This window comes from Notechis scutatus, chromosome 3, assembly GCF_049901735.1.
Source record: "Notechis scutatus isolate UNSWTSFEM ecotype Mainland chromosome 3, rNotScu1.2, whole genome shotgun sequence".
Taxonomy (NCBI): Eukaryota; Metazoa; Chordata; class Lepidosauria; order Squamata; family Elapidae; genus Notechis; species Notechis scutatus.
In genome coordinates, this window is record NC_142011.1 from 161,049,964 (window position 1) to 161,070,045 (window position 20,082).

At 35.4% G+C, this 20,082-nt stretch overlaps 1 protein-coding gene and 1 long non-coding RNA gene across 2 annotated transcripts in view; both read right to left on the reverse strand.

The window, feature by feature from the left end:
• Nucleotides 1–20,082, reverse strand: part of SMCHD1 (structural maintenance of chromosomes flexible hinge domain containing 1) — an 89,119-nt gene that overhangs the window by 63,015 nt on the left and 6,022 nt on the right. Inside the window, 12 exon segments of the mRNA XM_087960078.1 lie at nucleotides 6,106–6,225; nucleotides 7,441–7,635; nucleotides 8,801–8,984; nucleotides 9,071–9,197; nucleotides 10,547–10,742; nucleotides 12,991–13,084; nucleotides 13,443–13,609; nucleotides 13,815–13,934; nucleotides 14,357–14,471; nucleotides 16,282–16,412; nucleotides 16,495–16,577; nucleotides 18,279–18,440. Of these exon segments, the coding sequence (XP_087816204.1) occupies nucleotides 6,106–6,225; nucleotides 7,441–7,635; nucleotides 8,801–8,984; nucleotides 9,071–9,197; nucleotides 10,547–10,742; nucleotides 12,991–13,084; nucleotides 13,443–13,609; nucleotides 13,815–13,934; nucleotides 14,357–14,471; nucleotides 16,282–16,412; nucleotides 16,495–16,577; nucleotides 18,279–18,440 (1,694 nt within the window).
• On the reverse strand, nucleotides 1,022–2,129 carry LOC148131448 (uncharacterized). The gene is made up of 2 exons (XR_015748868.1): nucleotides 2,086–2,129; nucleotides 1,022–1,190 (listed from the first exon to the last, which is right to left on the reverse strand). It is a non-coding gene; the product is annotated as an uncharacterized LOC148131448 (long non-coding RNA).

The window sequence follows — 20,082 nt, forward strand, 5'->3', positions numbered from 1 at the left end:
TACACACATATTCCCTTGTAATTAAGACCACAAAAAGAATTATCCAGAATTATTATGAAAAACTATATAATAAGGAGAAGGTATCAGAAGAAAAAAATACTTGGAGAAAGCTGAATTACCTAAAGTACCTGAAACAGTGAAGATGAATGAAAAGATAACGATGATGGAACTAACAGAGGCAATCAAGACACACAAAAATAATAATAAAACACCTGGACCAGATGGACTACCGGCCGAACTTTATGTCTACAAGATACTTTAGGTTTACCAATGCTGGAAGTTTATAATGAAGTACTGTTAGAGGCCAAAATACCAAATACATGGATGGAAGCAAATATAACTTTAATACCGAAAGAAGAATCAGATTTAATGCAGATAAAAAATTATAGGCCAATATCGCTACTCAATGCAGATGACAAAATTTATGCTTCAATTAAAAAGATTCTTGAATGAATTTATACACTCAGACCAAAATGGATTTTTACCTAAAAGGCAAATTAGGAATAATGTGAGAATTATTTTGAACATGTTGGAGTATTATGAAATGCATCCTGAAAAACAAATGGCATTGATATTCTTAGATACACAGAAAATGTTTGATAATGTAAATTGGCAACGTATGTTATTACAATTAAATATGTGGACTTTGGGGAGAAATTTATTAACATGATTGAGGCAATATACCGTATATACTCGAGTATAAGTCGACCCGAATATAAGCCGAGGCACCTAATTTTACCACCAAAAAACTGGGAAAACTTATTGACTCGAGTATAAGCCTAGGGTGGGAAATGCAGCAGCTACTGGTAAATTTCAAAAATAAAAATAGATACCAATAAAAACTTTCACTAGGACAGTTGAGAATAAGTTTGATGTTCACAATTTCCTCTTTGAAAGAGACCAGTAAATAGGGAACAAGAAGATGAAGAAAAAGAAGTGTGTTTTTTCACACTTTTCACACTGCAGTGAACAAAAATGGCATCATAGGAACAGGCTTATTCTCAGTCCAAAGTTTTGTTTCTGATTTCTTCCCTGATTTAAGGGAAATTTGGGAAACGATCTCACTATCATGAAAGGTTTAATTGATTCACTAACCCAAAAGAAGATGATGATGACAGTGGGAGGCAGGAGTCACTCTCTCCCTTGCAAGAAAAAAGCAAGAGCCATTCTTATGATCTCTCTCTCTCTCTCTCTCTCTCTCTCTCTCTCTCTCCGTAATACAGTAAAGCCCTTTCCAGCACGCGCGATCCTCCGCCACCGCTTTGCACCTTGCAAATGCAAAATCCCGGGGTTTTTGCATTTGCAAGGTGCAAAGTGGCGGGGGCGGATCGCGTGTGCTGGAAAGGGCTTGACTATATTCCAGGGGGAGAGAGAGAGAGAGAGAGATCATAAGAATGGCTCATTTTTTTCTTGCAAGGGAGAGAGTGACTCCTGCCTCCCACTGTCATCAACATCTTCTTCTTTTGGGTTAGTGAATCAATTAATTTGAGGAATGATCTCACTATCATGAAAGTCAGTGTTCTCTGCCCGTGGGGCATTTGGAAGAAAACGCCCCGCGGCATATCCATGCGCGTGTAAGGGGAATCAGAAATTCCCGCGTTCAACGCCTAGCACGGCAGAAGAGAAAACGCAGCTGTGAGCAAATACTGGGAAAACCTGATTGATCAGAAGGAAGGAGGCAAAAGAGGGAAGGCTGGTGGTGGACGGAGGTCCCACTGGTATTTGTGAAACACTCGATCGGCAGCGCTTAAAGTCAACGTCCTCGCTCCCACCCACCCACCAAAGCCACGAAGTCCCCAATCGCGCAGCCCAGAATCGCCCTCCCTCAGGGGGCAGCAACGACGCCGGTGTTTCCCGAGACAAGAAGCTCCGCCGTGCAATGAAAGCGCCCTGGCTCTAGGCTCGCGGCTCAGAAAACAACGCGAGCCGAGGTGGCTTCGGCTCCGCTCGGCTTCGTTTCCTCAGCCCCAGCTGCTTTCAGTCCGCTCGGGAGGAGGGGAGGAGGTGGTGGCGGCGGCTCGCGTTGTTTTCTGAGCCCGCAAGCCTAGAGCTCAGAGCTCAGAAAACGCGAGCCGCCGCCACCACCTCCTCCCCTCCTCCCGAGTGGACTGAAAGCAGCTGGGGCTAAGAAACGAGCCGAGCGGAGCCGAAGCCACCTCGGCTCGGTTGTTTTCTGAGCCGCGAGCCTAGAGCCAGGCCGCTTCATTGCACGGCGGAGCTTCTTGTCTTGGAAACACCGGCGTCGTGCTGCCCCTGAGGGAGGGCGATCTGGGCTGCGCGATTGGGGACTTCGTGGCTTTGGGTGGGTGGGAGCGAGGACAGACGGAGTCCGTGAAGTGGGGCTTGCCTGCCCTTGCTGGCTGCCTCTGCTTCCTTAGGGGTGGGGAAGGGGGCTCACCTGGACCAAGGGTGAGTCTCCCCCTCAGTTTCCCCTGAAGGATCTTCCGTCGCTTTTGCCTTCTCCCTACATCTTCCCTCTGTTAAATTCCCCCCACACACACACACACACTTATTTTCGGGCGGATAGATTTCGTGTCTGAGCATTCTCACATGACGGTGGGTCTTTCCCCCCCCAAAAAAAAACAGTTAAAAAAAGAAAAAATATATCCTCATGCAAGAACTTTTCTGCTTCCAATTACCCCCATGCTTAAAAGTTGCAAAGGAAACACGGAAGCAGGGAAGCACCTGCCCAGCTCCGGAGCTCCACACCATTTTTTTTCAGAGGGGAATCTCACTCGAGTATAAGCCGAGGGGGTTTTTTCAGCACAAAAAATGTGCTGAAAAACTCGGCTTATACTCAAGTATATATGGTACTCCAAACAAACTGCAAAAGTGATAGTTAATGGGGACATGACAGAGAATTTTAACATAAGCCATGAGACAAGGAGGTCTGCTGTCCCCCCCTACTATTTATATTAACGCTGGAAGTATTAATCAGAAATATTAGACAAGACTCAGAAATAAAAAGAATGGAAATAAAAACAGAAGAGTATAAGCTAAAGGCATTTGCAGATGACTTGGTATTTATTTTAGAAGAACCACAAAAATCTGGACCCAAGTTAATAAAAATGATAGCAGAGTATGGTGAAGTTGCAGGACTGAAAATGAATAAAGAGAAAACTAAAATACTAGTTAAAAATGATACAGAGAAACAAACAAGCAAAAAAAAAGAGTTGATGAAGAATCCAGCTAACAGCAAGATGCGCAACTATTCAAGAAGATAACTATATGAAACTGTTACAACAAATCAAATTAGATTTGGAGAAATTGAAAAACCTGCAGCTATCGTTGATAGGAAGGATAGCCACAATAAAAACGAACATTTTGCTGAGATTGTTACTCTTATTTCAAACAATCCTGATAAAATCAGAAAAACAATTCTTTGAAGAACTAAATAAAATGATATTCAAATATATCTGGTAAGAGAAAAAAGCAAGAATAAGATTGCAACTGCTTCAAGATCCTAAACTTAAAGGGGGCTTTGGGTTGCCAGTTTGGGAGCTATATTACCAGGCCTTTGCACATTTCTGGGTGAAAGAAATGGGTAAATCTGAGACATAAAAGACTATTAACTTTGGAGGAACATAACCTCCAACTGGGGTGGCATGCTTTTCTATGGCATGGGAAGAATTAAATACATGGATATTTTCAAAGACACCTTGTTAGAAATGTACTATTGTCAGCATGGAGGAAAATTAAAGAAAGACATTACATGAAAATACCAGTCTGGGTCTCCATGATGGAGGCACTGATACATCCGAATATGATTAATATGGAAAAAATTGTAAGGTATAAGACATTTTCAATGATAAAGGGAACTTAAATCTAAACAAGAACTGACTAATTAAGGGATTGATTTAGCAAGGTGGCCAAATGTACAAATACAACCAAGATATGAGAAAGATGCAAGAATGTATGGTTTCTATAAAGAACCAACAGAACTAGACCAGATATTGCTAGGGACAGATGAAAAATTAATTTAAAAAAATATAGGTGCTTACTGACTATTAAAATGAAAGAAGAGCAAGTGAAAGAAACAATGATAAGATGGGCTAAAAACTTTGGTTATGCAATAGAATTAGATAAATGGCAGAAATTGTGTGATAGAAATTGTAAACTAACAATGTCAAAAGCCTATAAGGAAAATTTATACAAAATATTTTATAGGTGACTTTTGCCACCAGAGAGGTTGGCAAAGATGTTTGAAAATCTATCAGCTAAATGTTGGAATTTTAATCAGATACCAGGTTCATATTATTATATGTGGTGGACATGTCCGAAGGCAAAAAAATATTGGACTAAATACATACTTGGTTAGAAAAAATGATAAAGCAACATATAGATTTGAAACCAGAAATATTCCTGCTGGGTATACCACCAGAATAATATAATAAAGGGAATACATATTTAATTTTGCATTTAGTACCAGCAACAAGAATAGTGTTTGCATAACAATAGAAAAATGATGAGATCCTGACAGATGAAAGCATAATAAAAAAATATTACTGCAGAATGTGCTGAGATGGATAGATTGACACTTAAGATAAAAGAAAAGGAAGAAACAGAATATTTTTTAACATGGGATTTATTTTTCCAATGGTTAACTAACAGAAACAGAAGTTACAAACTAAACAGAATTTAGAAAGATAGTAAGAATTTGTACTGAAAATTTTGCAAGATGGATAAACTAATTGTATTACTATGCTGTGATTAATACTTATATGTTTATTAAGATTACCAGTATTACTTTGGTTATTGTATCTTTACTTAAAATTAATTGTGCCCAGACAACACACTGCTCAGACAAACATGGAATTTTTATGTTTTTTAAAAGAAAAATGTACCAATAAAACATATATTCAAAAAAACCAAAACCCCCACAATATCAAATACAGCTTAATTTTTAAAATTCTGGTTTATAATCATTTGTAGTAAAAATTATATTCTAAGTCAATTTATTAATGTATTTTCTAATAAATATTTACAGATTAAGAAATTAAGTATTAACTGGTGAGGCATTTTAAAGTACTTCTTTCATTTCACTTACATCTTGTTTATGATTACTATTTTAATATTGTCTCTTTAAGAATTGACTAAAATAATAAGCAATAAAAAAGCAAAATATTTCTAATGACAAGCACCAAGCACTATTTTGCTATTAAGTAACATTTTTCTCTTACAGAATAGTTGATCAGTTTTTAAGAAGCTGCTTGTTACCATAGGTATGTAAAGATCAAATATTTTTGAGAAATATTTTGTGAACATTTAATCTACAAACCCTCCTCTCTTCCTTATATTTTTTTCAAGTATCTTTTCAAAAGTATTGTTTTCTGAAAAGACTTTGAATCAAGACCTGGCACCAATCTTATTGTAACTAATTCATTATTACATAACACTACTGAATTAAATATTTCCTTGTTTACTGTTTCTTCCACCTGCACTTTCTTCTGTATAGATAGTCCTCAACTTTGATCACAGTTGAGCCCAGAATTAGGGTCATAAGTTGTTGCGGTCATAAGTCGAGGCCCCTACATGACCAGAAGTAATTTTCCAGCCTTTTAATTGCAGTGCTCACATGACTATGAGATACTGCTATAGTTGTATACACTGGCTGGATGCCAAGTGCCTGAATTTTAATCACATGACCACAGAGTGCTCTCACAATTGTAAGTATGCTGCCTCAATTGTAAGTATGAAGACAGTTATCAAGGTACTTTTTTAGTGCTGTCCTAATCTCGAGTGATTATTAAATAAGGCAGTTGGTAAGCAAAGACTATCTGTAATTTTGACTTATTCAATACTTCCACCATGCAACTCCATTTTGATTCTAGTGTAGTTTACTATGAAAAGCTGTGGCATTTTAGAATTGGAGTAGATAAATATTTGGTGAATAAGGCTATTGATTCATAGTGGCTAAGTCTTCATAACAGAGAAATTTATTTCTTAATATAGTTGCTTGGAAGTGGATAAGTGGAAATCCATGGGAATAGAATGTTGGATTACATAACACGATTCAGTACATTTCTTATGTTACATATTTTTTCTATTCAGGCTTGAATCAAAGATATAAATGGATTAATTAAAAATTTGAAACTATTTACTTACCAAAGTTATTTCAACCTCTCCACCAGGAGCATAGACAATTCCATCATAATCTCCATATAAATAAAAATGTTGTATTCTGCCATAAAGTGAAGCTTTTTTATTTGATCGTCCCATTTTTACCTAACACATAAACAGCAGTTATTTTTTTTTACATAAAGATTTAACTTAATCTAAAAATAATTTCTATGTGGTTATAATTTGTAAAAATATCTAACATTTTATCATAAATGTAAGTAACGAATAAAAAGATTCATCATTATACTTCTATTATAGCTTTTCAGAAACAATTTTTGACAAAATATTTTCTAATGCAGTTCCTAAGGTCTCCTCTTGGGCGATAAGGCACAGTTTTCTAGGGAGCAACTAGCTTCAATAATAGGGAGTTATACAGTAATTAATTTCTTTGTTTATTCTTTTGTAATGATTAGAAAGTTGATTGTTTCTAAAAAAAATCAATTTAAAATTATTTTAAGATTTTCTTTCCAGGATTTAAAAGTTTGTGAACGTTTTTGTAATTTTTTTTTAAAGACTTCTGCACATATATGACTAAAAACATGATCTGTTCTCTACACAAATCCTAAAATCAAATAAAAAGAACTCAGTTGAACAAATGAAACTGAAACAAAAGTTTGTTTCAGTTTTAGTACACTTTTAATAATATTTTAATATTTGTAGTTTTAAAAAAAATTAAATTATTTTTATTATTATTATATTAATTATTTTTATTTTATTATATTAAGCCACCCAGTCAACTTGCAGGGGAGATTTGCAGCATAAAAAATTAATAAACAAATAAAATGAATTAAAAATATTACACTTAAATTGGTAAGTATAGGGCCAACCTCTAGCAATTTTTTTTAGAAGTCTTCCAAGATACCCATGGCAATTTTCAAACTATATATTGTAGAAATAGCTACATTGGAACAAATATGCACTTATCTTGCAAGGATAGCTACTGGGAAATATGCTGGGGAACACGGTAGAAAGCCAGGAAAATATAAGCAGTAACCTCAGTATCATGCCTTGAATAAATAGACGGGTTACATCCACTATTAAAGCTATTTTATGAATATATAAATCTTGTAATGGCAACAATTTTTTAAAAGCACCAATGATATACTCTCAAAAATCTTACTGATTTTTCCACTAGCTGAAAAAGGAAGTTAAACCCCAAATATTATTTCTATGCATGTAGCAAACTTTATCGATTTGAGAAATGATTTAACTAACTTATTTAATCAACGAAAAGAATATAATTTAATTATATTAGATTATGTAGTATTCACAGCCCATCAAATATACATTATGCAATCTTTTCAAAAGTAATTAACTTACCAACTGCCCTTTTTTATATATTTTTCCATCCCATTCAATTGCCAAATATTTAGTCCAAGGTGACAGTATTCTTTTAGAAGCCTTATCAGTACGTACAACTGATCCATCACACTCAAAAAATTTGATTTCTTTATCATACTTTTCATGGCAATTCTTGAGCCATGATGCAAATTGCTTATCATTCATTCTGTATTCCTGTGGAAAGTTGTGTATATATACACAGATATATATATATATATGTAACATGTATAATTTTTTTCAATTATTGAATGATTATTGTTGAACAAAGCTTACTCTTCTTGCATTATTCAGAATTGCAGCTTAAATGTAATTAGTTAATAATTTATATCTTTCCCAATGTGTACCTTAAAAGTGATACTTATAATTCTAATCCTATTTTTAAAAGATGGTCAGGACAATAAAATTAAAGAGGCAGTGGCATGTTCATTGTCTCTGATTAGGAATTTTGATTTATATTTCCTTGTATCCATACAGGTAGACCTCAACATACGGTAATTTCTTTAGTGACCATACAGTTACAACAGCACTGAAAAAAGTGACTTATGACTGTTTCACACTTGACTATTTGCAGCACCCCCTTGGTCACATGATGCTTGGCAACTGACTTATATTTATGACGGTTGCAGTGTCCCAGGGATTTGTGATCATCTTTTGCGATCTTCTGACAAGCAAAGAAAATGGGAGAGTCAAATTCATTTTACAACGATAATACCAACTCACTAACTGCGGTGATTCACTTAACAAGTGTGGCAAGAAAGGTCATAAAATGGGGCAAAATTCACTTAGTAACTGTCTTGCGTAGTTAACAGAAATTTGGGTTCAATTGTGGTAATAAATAAATGATTACCTGTACTTAGTATACCAGGGTTCAGAAATCATTACAATCCTCTTTTTGGTACACCCAACTCTTTTATACATATTTATAAAACATCACTGGATGAGTATTCATACTCAATATTCTTCAGCAGCAGGTTTAATGTGATCCAATAGTAATTTATTGCCTTCATAAGTTTTTTCTGATGTGATATTCACAGCAAAGGCAAGAAATTAGATGAAGACAATTTTTTAAAATTTTGCAATGCCATTAATGAAGCATCTTTGAGTTTTATGTCAAGAATAAGGATAAGTTGATGTATCAATTCCACTATAGTTATCATAATGCTAGGGACCAACAAAAGGTACTTTACCAAGGTCCTCTCAAATCTCAGACTGTCCCAAAACTGCAATAGATTATATTTTCTTACTATATAAAAGCACAAATCACAATAAAATTTACTAGATCTAATTATTTTCTAAAGGCATATACACAGTATTAGAAAACAAATAGATTCAATATTACCCTTCCATTAATCACTTTTGTAAAAATTGTATTTCTATCTTTCAACTTTGATTCCAAATTTATGAAAGTCAGTTTGTTTGTGGTGACTTCAAAGCTGCCATCTGTAAATAATACTCCAGATATTCGGTTGTAACATTCAATTGGAACGGACCCTTTCTTTTTGGGCAAAGCACACCATTCAAAGCTTGGGAAAAAAAGACAACATTTAGAAACATAGAAAGAAAAAATATGTATGTATATGTATAAACTTTAGAACTAATTCAATCTTACTCGGCTACAGTTGTATATGGGATTAATCTTCCATTCCAAAAACATTCAAAAATAGCGTTTTCCCCTCTGGCTCTTTTTTCTATTATATAACATTCCTCTTCTTCATCTTCACCTTCATCATCTTCATCTGTGAGTTATAAATTTAAAAGTTATTTTCATATCATTGTATGTAGAAATGCAAAACAGAATAGTTTTCCAAATTATGGAAAAGAAACGCAAACAAGATGCCTACTTAAAATTATTCTTCAAAAATTGATAATAAAATTGATTTCTAATACAATCAAATGTTTATGTATAAGGAGAGTATTGTATAACTGTGCTCGGTTCCTATAATTAAACTGTATATTAGCTAACATTTTGGCTTGAAAAAGCTGGGTACTGTTGCTTTAGAGGCCAATGTATTATCAAGCACGTACTGTACATCCACCAATAGTTGTGGCTGGCTGCTAAAAACTGTCAACCTTTCAGGGTCTAAACAAGAAGCACAACCAGATAACTAAGCTTACTTTATTATAAGGTTACATTAACAGAATCTTGGCAGACTGAAATTATTTCCCTCCTGGTTTCTTTTTAGTCTCTGGAAAATGTGAAGGATTCTTTCTGAAATGCTTTGCATGCACCTGTGGACTGAACTGCTTTATCAGACCATTATCCTGGCTGCGAGTGTGCTTCTTCATTCTCACATGCCATCACCCTTACTATCACTGGAGTCTTTTTTCTTATTTTTCTTTAAACTTGCAATCTCTCTGGCCAAGAGATCTCTCTAAGAAGTTTGTTACTATCATCAAATTCTTTCTTGATCTGGAAATTTCTCCCCATTCCCTGCTTCTTCACCTGCCTGCCCATTCCTTGTTTGGATTCTTAGACTGAAGGTGTATTTATTATATTTAAAGGACAGAAAAATATCTAGACCTAACTAAACTGAGAATGGATGAGCTAGCAGATGAATCACAATCCATTCTACAAAATTGGTTTGAAATGTAGCTTATTAATCAATGATTCATGGAAAGTTACATAAATAATTTTAATTGTCACCAAACACATAAAAACAATCCTATCCCCCCAACTCCCTATGTATTTATTTATTAAATTTATTTAACACTCATCTTGCTGTCATGAGACTTTGTCATGGGAAACTTACAATCTGACAAAACAATTAAAACTAACTTTAATTAATTAAATGATAAAAATAATAAGACAATACATTAAAATAACAAAGAAATAGCTAAGATAGTGGCAGGTATGCAATAGAGTGGAGATCAGTGGATTATAGAAGTTAGGATGGCACAATGTATTTTTAATATAGCTCCAATATACCAAGAATTGGTATTCAGAAACTAGTTGTCCTTCAATACAGGCATTTTACAATGCCCCCTAACGCTAGGTAGTATAATATTTAAAATCATGGGAACATGATCCAATTTATCATATTAGTATGTGAATGATAAATAGCATTTATCCCAAGCAATTACTCACTTGAAAAGATAGGATAGGTTTCTTTGTAATATAAGAAAGGATGGTAACGTATAATTCCTTCCACTATTCCATTTCCTTCAACAGAAGCTTTGAACTCAAAGCTTTCTGCTGCTGTATTTATATATAACGTCTGCATATCCTTGATTTCTCTAAGATTCACAATCCGAGGTGTCCTCCCCTTTTCAAACAGTGAAACCTAAACAGATAATGAGTGTTAGTCTGTCATTCTATGAATTTTTTGACAAAGGGTGAATAATAAAACCCAAGGAAGATTAAATTAAATGCCTCAATTTATTCTTTAAAATTTGAATTTTATAACCAATAGTTCAAAGAACTGATAACTCATATACCGTATTTTTCGGTGTATAAGATGCACTTCCCCCCCAAAAAAGTGGGTGGAAATGTCTGTGCATCTTATGCAGTGAATGTTGACAAATCCATGCCCACCTGCTCCCACCCTTCGGCCTCTGCCTCCCAGCAATTGGCCTCTTTGCAGCAAACAGCCTGGACAGCTTCAGCACAGCCTGATTTAGCATGAGCAGCTGATTGTTAGTTGGATGGGCCTCCCAGAATACCGACCGTCAGCTGTTTCAGGCTGCAGGAATGGCCATAGCCTATCGCTGTGTCCTTGTGCCACATTTTTGGCTTTCGCATCCCATTTTTGTCCTCCCACGCCCTGTTTTTGGTCTCTGCGCATGCCCCATTTTTGGCCCGTTCTGATCAGTGCCACCTGGAATGAGCTGAAAATAGGGTGCACAGAGGCTGAAAATGGGATGTGGAGGCTGAAAATGGTCTTCAGTTTTCTGGGAGGCCGATCCAACCAATCAGCTGCTCATGCTGTATCAGGCTGTGCTGAAGCTTACCAGGCTGTTGCTGTTTGCTGCAAGAAGGCAAATTGCTGGGAGGCAGAGGCAGATTTTTTTTTTATTGTTTTCCTCCTCTAAAGCTAATGTGCATCTTATAGTCTGGAGCATCTTGTAGTCCAAAAAATATGGTAAATATGATGTTATTAATGAACTGAATCCAAAAACGGCACTTACTGAAACACAAGAGTACTACAGGTACAGGTAGTGCTCAACTTACAACCACAATTGGGAATGGAACTTCTGTTATTAAGTGATACAGGGGTGGGATTCTACTGGTTCTGTCTGGTTCTATAGAACCCCTTGGTAACTTTATAAGCAGTTCGGAGAACCGGAAGTTAGAATCAATCTCCTTTTGTTTTTTTTTCCACCCTTATTACATTCGTGCCAGTACGCCTAGACTTCCTGTCTTCGGAGTTTCTGAGGCTTGACTTTCTTAAAGGGGAAAGTTTGTTTTAAGATTTTTACACTGCTGTTGGGAGGAAATACTTCCCTGGACAATCAGCACTTTGAAGAAATAATTGAGTAATAATGAGAGCTTAAATAACCTCTCTGCTAAAAAGTTTCACTTTATGAGCAAGTGATGGCTGCTTGATAGTTATCACTGTATTTTAACTATTTTCATTTCTCAAGGTGCTCTGGCACCCTGCCTGATTTGTAATTTTGGCTTGCAGGTATTTTTAATCTAATGATTAGTATTTAGGGCAGCTTTTTGCAAGCAAAGAAGCTTTTTGTATTTTTGTACAGGTAATCCTTGATTTACAACAGTTCGTTAAGTGACCATTCAAAGTTACAATGGCACTGAAAAAGGGACTTATGACCATTTTTCATACTTATGACCGTTGCAGCATCCCCATTGTCATGAGAGGCCAGGCGAGGAGAAGCGCCCCTTGACATGAGTGATGTTGAGTTGGCCACGCCCAACCAGTCACATGACCACCAACTAAGCCACGCCCACAGAACCGGTTGTTAAAAAAAACTGAATTCCACCCATGAAGTGATCTGGTCAGAGAGTGGCGCCCAATTTTATTATTGCCATTTGCTAAGACAATCCAGCTTTTACTTTGTTTGCTGGAAGCCCCTTGAAAACATCATAAATGGTGATTACACCACCCTAGGACACTGTAACTTTTAAAAATACCTGCTAGTTGCCAAGTGCCAGAATTCTGATCATGGTTGTTAAATGTGACGAGTAGTTGTTAAGTCACTTTTTTCAGTGCCATAACTTTGGTCATTAAATGAATGATCATAAATCGAGAACTTTATATACAATGTTTTCTATCTCTCTTTTCTATCATGACCAGTGAAACATAGTTCATATTTTTTTTAACTGCATTTATTTGGCATCCATTAACCAAAATTCTCAGACCTGGTTACAATAAAAAGAAAATATATTCTAATCATTAATTATTCCAATAGGATCCTAAATCAGTGGAGAGATTTTGGAGGGATATATTGGTGACTAGACTATGGAAGAAGAGGATGAAAATGCTCCATTCATCGTTAATATTGCTTAAGGTTATATAGAACAAGTAAAACAAGTATGTTCATTGATTTACTTCCAATATCGAGAGATCCTACCTCAATCATTATATTATTGAAAACCTGTTCTTCGTTTCTTGGAAAATCAGTCATGTTTCCTTTTGGTCCATGGATATAGTAATGATATATTTTTCTGTAATCATAAAATTCATTAACCAAACTGTAAATAAATAAACACTGCAGGACTTTTTAACAGGCCACTGAATACTTTAAAGATATAAAACAAAATACAACTTGTATATAGAAGCCAGAAGGATTATATATAAATTCAAGGTTTAATAAAAATATTCCCACTCCATACATGTCAACTGAAGGCAGAACAAAAATAGGATAAAACAAAAACCTTTAGTCTATTATTTAATATTCTAAAATACTATATACTATATAATGCAGTTTCTAGGTTTAAAAGTAGAGGAGAAAATTCTAAGTATGATAAGATATGAGTGTCATCAATCAAATTACTTGAAAGCTTAGAGACATAAGATACTTACTTTAACTCTCTTATCCAATGGTCAAAATTATCTTTCAGGTATTTTACATGGTCAGGCTGCATTCCAGTAATGACAACAGCAGTAAAACTATCTCTGCCTTCCTCTTCCTTAATAAGCGTGTGCAGAAATCGCTCATCAACATTAACAATGTGGGAAGAATCATATGGCTATTGGAATTTTTTTTTTTAAAAAAAAAGACATTAAATTAGACAAAGAATGATACTGATTAATTTTCACTCATTTTGAAATCAGGAAAATGAAAGTTATGGTTTTATAAAATACTTTTGTTTCCTAAATCCTAGGTTATAAATGTGAAAGGACTGTTTCAAAGGTGGCAATAATCCAATGATTAAAATACTACTATTGTCTTACCTTTCTGTTTCTTATATGGCTAGTAAATACAGGTTCTTTGTTTTTTTCTTTCTCTTGAAAATCTTCTTTTGAAAGGACAAGTTCGTGAACATCTTGAAAACCTGCAGGTTTGCTTATCATCTAATATTTTTTTAAAAAATGAAGTTACTTTAGAAGCAATTCTAGCAGTCAACACTCAGATACAGGCAATTTACATCACCAAAACTGCACTGGATGAAAATTATGTACTTTCTCAAATATAACACTCAATGGAAAATAAACCTGGCTTTATAATTCTATTAAATATAAAAACTTAGCAAGGGAAAGACTTACTACCCTATACCTGCAACATAGTTTTCACACAAAGACTGCAGATGTTTTTTCAATACTGTAACTTGACACTGAAATCTTCTTTACCATCCCAAATACAGCTTGGCAAACTTGGTCTTCTACCACAAACAATCGGCCCATTCCCCATTTATTCACAATCTGTTCCTTTGAAGAAGGAATAGGTCAGCCTATTATTAATCCAGGTTAATTAAGCAATATTAAACTTTACTTACTCTAACAGACTGTCCAATAAAAAACACAGCTTGTTTACCACCAACCCCAAAATACGATATATCACTGTTTAAGCTGCGAGATACAAATTGAGGAGGTACATATCCTGAATGATCACTGATACAAAAAACAAACAGAAGAAAAAAATAGAAACTGTTAAGTGTACAGGTACAAAATGAAATTAAAAACAATAATCATGCTTTGGGCTGGTTAAAAAGAGTTATATATACATTTTGTGAAATATCTTTTGATATCTAATTATAAAATAATACATATACCATATATTTATAGAAATGTTCAGGAACACCACAGTACTTTATGGAAACTACAAATGGAGAAATACATTTCTTTTTTAGCCTAAGGATATACTCTGTTTATAGGCTCTGCCCAAAGTTGATAAAGGAAATGACTGATGATGTAATCGGAGTGAGCTGACAATTTTAGACTTTCTGTTTTGGGGACAGTTTATTGGCAAAATGGGTGCTTTAACATATTCATTTTGTCCCGTAACCTCTCATAAGAAAAAGTAACCAAATCTGATTTTGTTAGGGATAAAACTTAAATCACACATTTGCCCCTCAAAACCCTGCAACTCTTTCCCTGAAAAAAGTCTGGGCAAAAAAATGTTGGTCCTTCTCATTGGTGGAGCCCTATGGATCACTAATAGAGTGCCAGGGAATCATATGCAACTTGCATGCACTGATTGTCCATCTATGTCCTACAGCATTTTACAGGACTGAAACAACGAGGAATATGAAAATACAGTAGAACCTCGGATCGCGACCATAATAGGTTCCAGGACTTTGGCAGCAACCCGATTTGGTCATGATCTGAAGCACAACCGTCTGCACGTGTGCGGACAAACACAAAACAAAACAAAAAATGGTGCCGAAGGGGAAATCAGCGCAGAAAAGAAATCTTTCCGCACCGATTTTGTTCGCCACCAAATTATTGAATCGTGACCCGATTCAAAAATCAGGTGGATTTTTTGGTTGTCATCCAATTTGGGTGCGAAGAGAAGCGTTCCAGACCCAAGATTCCACTGAATCTCTGTATTTGCCAGTTAGGAGATGCCCAGAAATCAACGTGCAATTGATTAAAAGTATAAGATAAACTCTGAAATATCAAAATGTATTTGAACTTTTATTTGTATTTCTGAGTATTTAGAAATAACAGAAAGAGCCGGATCACAGAAAAGAGTTAGTAGGCTTTGTTGCATTATGTTGTATAGAAGAGTGGCAGAACCAGGGGCAGAGTTAAAAGGGGAATCAACCTAGAATCCCCATGGACCCACAAGTGGACTAAGTCCAACTCCCTCCCTTGAATTCTGTAGACCCTTATCTAATTCATCGCAGGTGCTAACCATTACCTGAGAAGATACCTGCACATAGGCTGTGTAGCAATAAATCAGTTTAATTTGATCGTGTGTACCTGGTTATTTGCACCTGATATTCTGAGACCATACCTGAACTAAAAATTAAACTAATGCACAATTAGCTGGGGTATATTTCATGGATATTTATTTTTTATGTTATTTATTAAATTTGGTTGCTGCCCATCTCACCACAAGTTAACTCTAGGCAGCTTACAATGTTAAAAAGAATGAACCAATATGAAAAAAATGAACATAATAATAATAAAACACTATAAAATACAAATTATCCACTATAACTAAAAGATGGGGAGGAAGGGTTTTATTATGCCTCAATAAATATTTAGAGACTGCATCAATAGATATACTTACAGTTTCTTGCCACAAGAAATGTTGTGCATTGAGTCATATATAACATTACATACATTTTCCCTTACAATAACAGTCTAGCACATTGGGATAATGAACATTTCTTGTTCATTATTCCAAAATGCTAGACTGATTCAATGCATACATTTAATACTTAAACATAAATTGACATCAGAATGTCCCAACCTTTCTATATTGTCTTGTTGTATAAACTTAGACAATCGATACACAGCCCAGTTGTTTAGTTGTTTAGAAGTCATGCCTCTTCCATTATCAATCACAACAACAGCTGGTTTTCCTTTGGTATCATCAAATAACTGTTATAGAAAAAAACAGGATATCAAAATACAAAAATAAAATCTGTCTATAAAACATTTTAAATATTATTTGATATCTCACCAGTTTTAAGTGTATGTACCGATCTCCAGAATTTTGAGAAGTAGCTGATAAAGAGTTATCAATCAATTCTGCAAGTGCATATGCTAAATAAAAAGAAAATTTTCTAAGAATTATCATTACTGAAAAGAAATTATAATTTCTTTAAAAGTTACACAAATGCCCAAGTTCATGCTTATAGACCACCTTTTTGGAATTAAATTGCAAACATTGTACATGCTGCATTTTAGTATTGTTATAGTACAGTGGTGGGATTCAAACTTTTTTTGCTACTGGTTCTGTGGGCATGGCTTGGTGGGTGTGGCAGGAGAAGGATACTGTAAAATCTCCACTCTGAGGTAGTATTTGCCGGTTCTCTGAACTACTCAAAATTTCCGCTACTGGTTCTCTAGAACTGGTCAGAACCTGATGAATACCACCTTTGTTGCAGTGTATCACAACACTTTTATTTATAACTCTGTAACTTATGAGTTAGAAAATACTCAAGTTACAATCCCTTTGGGGGCTCTGTTTATTTTGGCAAATCATTGTATTAGTCAACATGATCTAACAAAAGTAATAGTACATTTGCATCCTTAGTTCAATATGTCCCAGGAATAATTTCTTCTTCACTTTACTTTTCATATTACAGTAGAACTTCTGGTCACAACCATAATTTGTTCAATAACTTTGGTCGCAACCCGATTTGGTCATGACCCAAACCTAATTTTGAAAATTTGGCGCTTTAAAAAAATTGGCATGGAAGGAGAAATCGGCTGCGAAAAAAAATGTGATTTTTCGGGTTGGAACCCGATTTGGTCATGGTCAGAAGAATGGACCAGAGGTTCTACTCTACTGTACTGGATAGATAAAAGAATTGGAAGATGAATATAATCAAAGTCAAATGGAAGATTCTAGTATATCTTATGGTGTTTCTTAAGAATCGGATTTCATTCTTGAAATTTCTCTCTTTCGAAAAGAGAAGAATGGCAAGATTGATGTCAGCCATCCCAGGTGAGCCAAACAGGAAAGAAGACTAGATAAACTGATTCTATTTTGTTATAAGGGTTCATTCAGGGGTGGGATTCTACTGGTTTGGACCGATTCTATAGAACTGGTTGTTATGATTCTGTGCAGTTCGGAAAACCGGCAAATCGTGCCCCTGGCTAGCAACAGATCATGGGAATTCAAGCCAAAATTAGTGCAAAAGATTTAAAGATTTTCCTCACCCCAAACTTATAATTCCCTGATTGAAAATAGATGACGAATGAACTAGAAGTGAAACAGACCTGAAATAAATAAAACTGAATTTAAAAAAATCGCAAACTGCAGGGCATGTCAAGCTTAGTAACCCAGTTGATAAGGATGGTCTAGCAAGAGAGCTTAACTATAATGAGAATAGAAAGAAAGAAATCTGTTCTTTTACAGAAAAATAAAAAGAAAAGCTTCCATTCTATCTGCCTTTTTAAAGGATATTTAACACAACAGAACTTGATTAAACAATCTAAGCACAATCAATGCGTTGACTTCCAGATATCCTCCACCTTTTTTAACAACCCCATAATCTCTTGCGGGTGCAGTCTGTGCAACTGAATGGATCAAGCAGAGTGTTTACTGGCCAGATGTCCTTCCTGTTGTCAATGTGGAGTTTTTTTCAGCAAATATGTTCTCATTGTGCCCAAAAAGAGGGACCTGCCTCTACCTAGGATCGAACTCACAGCCTCCTGATTGTGAGGTGACAGCTCCACCTCTAGGCCACCACATCACTCACGGACTTCCAGATATACTGTTAATATTTAAATACTTACGAAGAGGATTTTGGTTTCTGCTGGCATAGTATTCATACGTTCCACTTTTCAGAAGTGTGTCATAATGTGGAAAAAACTCAATGCGTTCCCTTGTTGCTGAAGTGAGCGACTGATTAAGTCTTTGTAGCAAGTAGAGAGTCATCTTGTCTTTAACAATTTGACCTACAAGATACATATGGAACTTTAAATAAGGAAAATTTCATTACTAAAATGTACTAATTTCTTAAATTGTGAATGCTTGTTTCCAATACTGCTTTATAATCTTCCAGTTGTCCTATTGCCACATACTACTCCCTTACTCATATTTTTTCTTCCATTCCTAAAATAATTTTCTGTTATTCCACCTTAAATGGAAGTAGTCGCCAACTTACAGCCATTCATTTAGTGACCATTCAAAGTTACAACGGCACTGAAAAAAAGTGACTTACAACTGGTCCTTGCATTTATGACCATTACAGCACCCATACCCCCATCACATGATCAACCTTCAGGCTCTTGGCAACTGGCATGGATTTACAACAGTTGCAGTGTCCAAGTCATATGATTGTCATTCATGACCTTCCCAGTTGGTGTTCAACAAGCAAAGACAAATGAGGGAGGCCAGATTTGCTTAACAACCACAATTCACTTAACAATTGCAGTGAATCCCTTAACAACAATGGCAAAAATGGTTGTAAAATTGGGCATTCACTGAAGCACCATCTTGCTTACAAATGGAAATTCTTGTCTCAAATATGGTCATAAGTCGAGGGCTACCTGCAAATCACCTGCTACTTTGCAGAAGGACTGATCCTTCTATCTAAGCCAATGCTTACTACTCACTCTGATATTTTCTATTCTTCTCATTAATAATAGAGTTTGCATAGCACAGTGGCTGTGGTATTTGCTTAGCATGGAGAAGATTGCTGGTTCAAAACAAGGCAGATTTTTAATTATGCTGATAGTCCTTATTCCTGACCATTTATTCAGTGACTGTTCAAGTTACAACATTGGAAAAATAGACTTACCGGTATAATTGGTATTTGAAATTTAGGCTGTCACAGCACCCCCATAACTCATATGATGGTGATTTTGGTGAATGGCAACTAGTACACATTTACGGGAGTTAACAGGCTAACAGGACTGCAATTTATGACCTTCAGAGCAAGCATTCTCAATGGGAAAAAGTTGGCAGGAAGTCCCAAGTCGCAATCACGCGATGTCATGCTTAACAACTAGTGGTGATTTGCTTAATAATTGCAGCTGGAACTGAGAAACTGATGCTATAAGTCAGGTGTGGTCGTGTTAATATTTCACTTTATAACCACATAAGATTAGTGAAGGAGTTGACAGTTCCAGTTGTGGTCAGTAAGTGAAGGATAACCTGTAATTATTCTTTTCTTGAGTAATTTTGGAGCATTTTTTTAAATAAGTGGAGAGCTTTATAGTAAACTGTTTTATTTAATTTTTGCCATCCCTTCATGATAGGCGAGGTCAGAAAACAGAACAAGAATTTCAGAATTGCTACTCTATTCTTGGGCATAATCCAATTGTGAAAGCCTACCATAGTATCAGTCGGCCCTCTCTTATTACTTTTGACAGAATTATTTTGGTGTTTTTTTTTCCTCTTTCCTAGACTGAAATGTTTCTTTTATTTTCTTTTAATGGTGAATGCATTATTTCATCAAGATTATCTTTATACTCTTCTACATTTTTTTAGAAAACTCGGGAGAAAAATACCTTTTATCTGGGTTTTAACTGGCAATTTTCACTGTGCTATTCTTAGAATATCTAACATAATTCTAACATTGTCTTAAAATAAAAT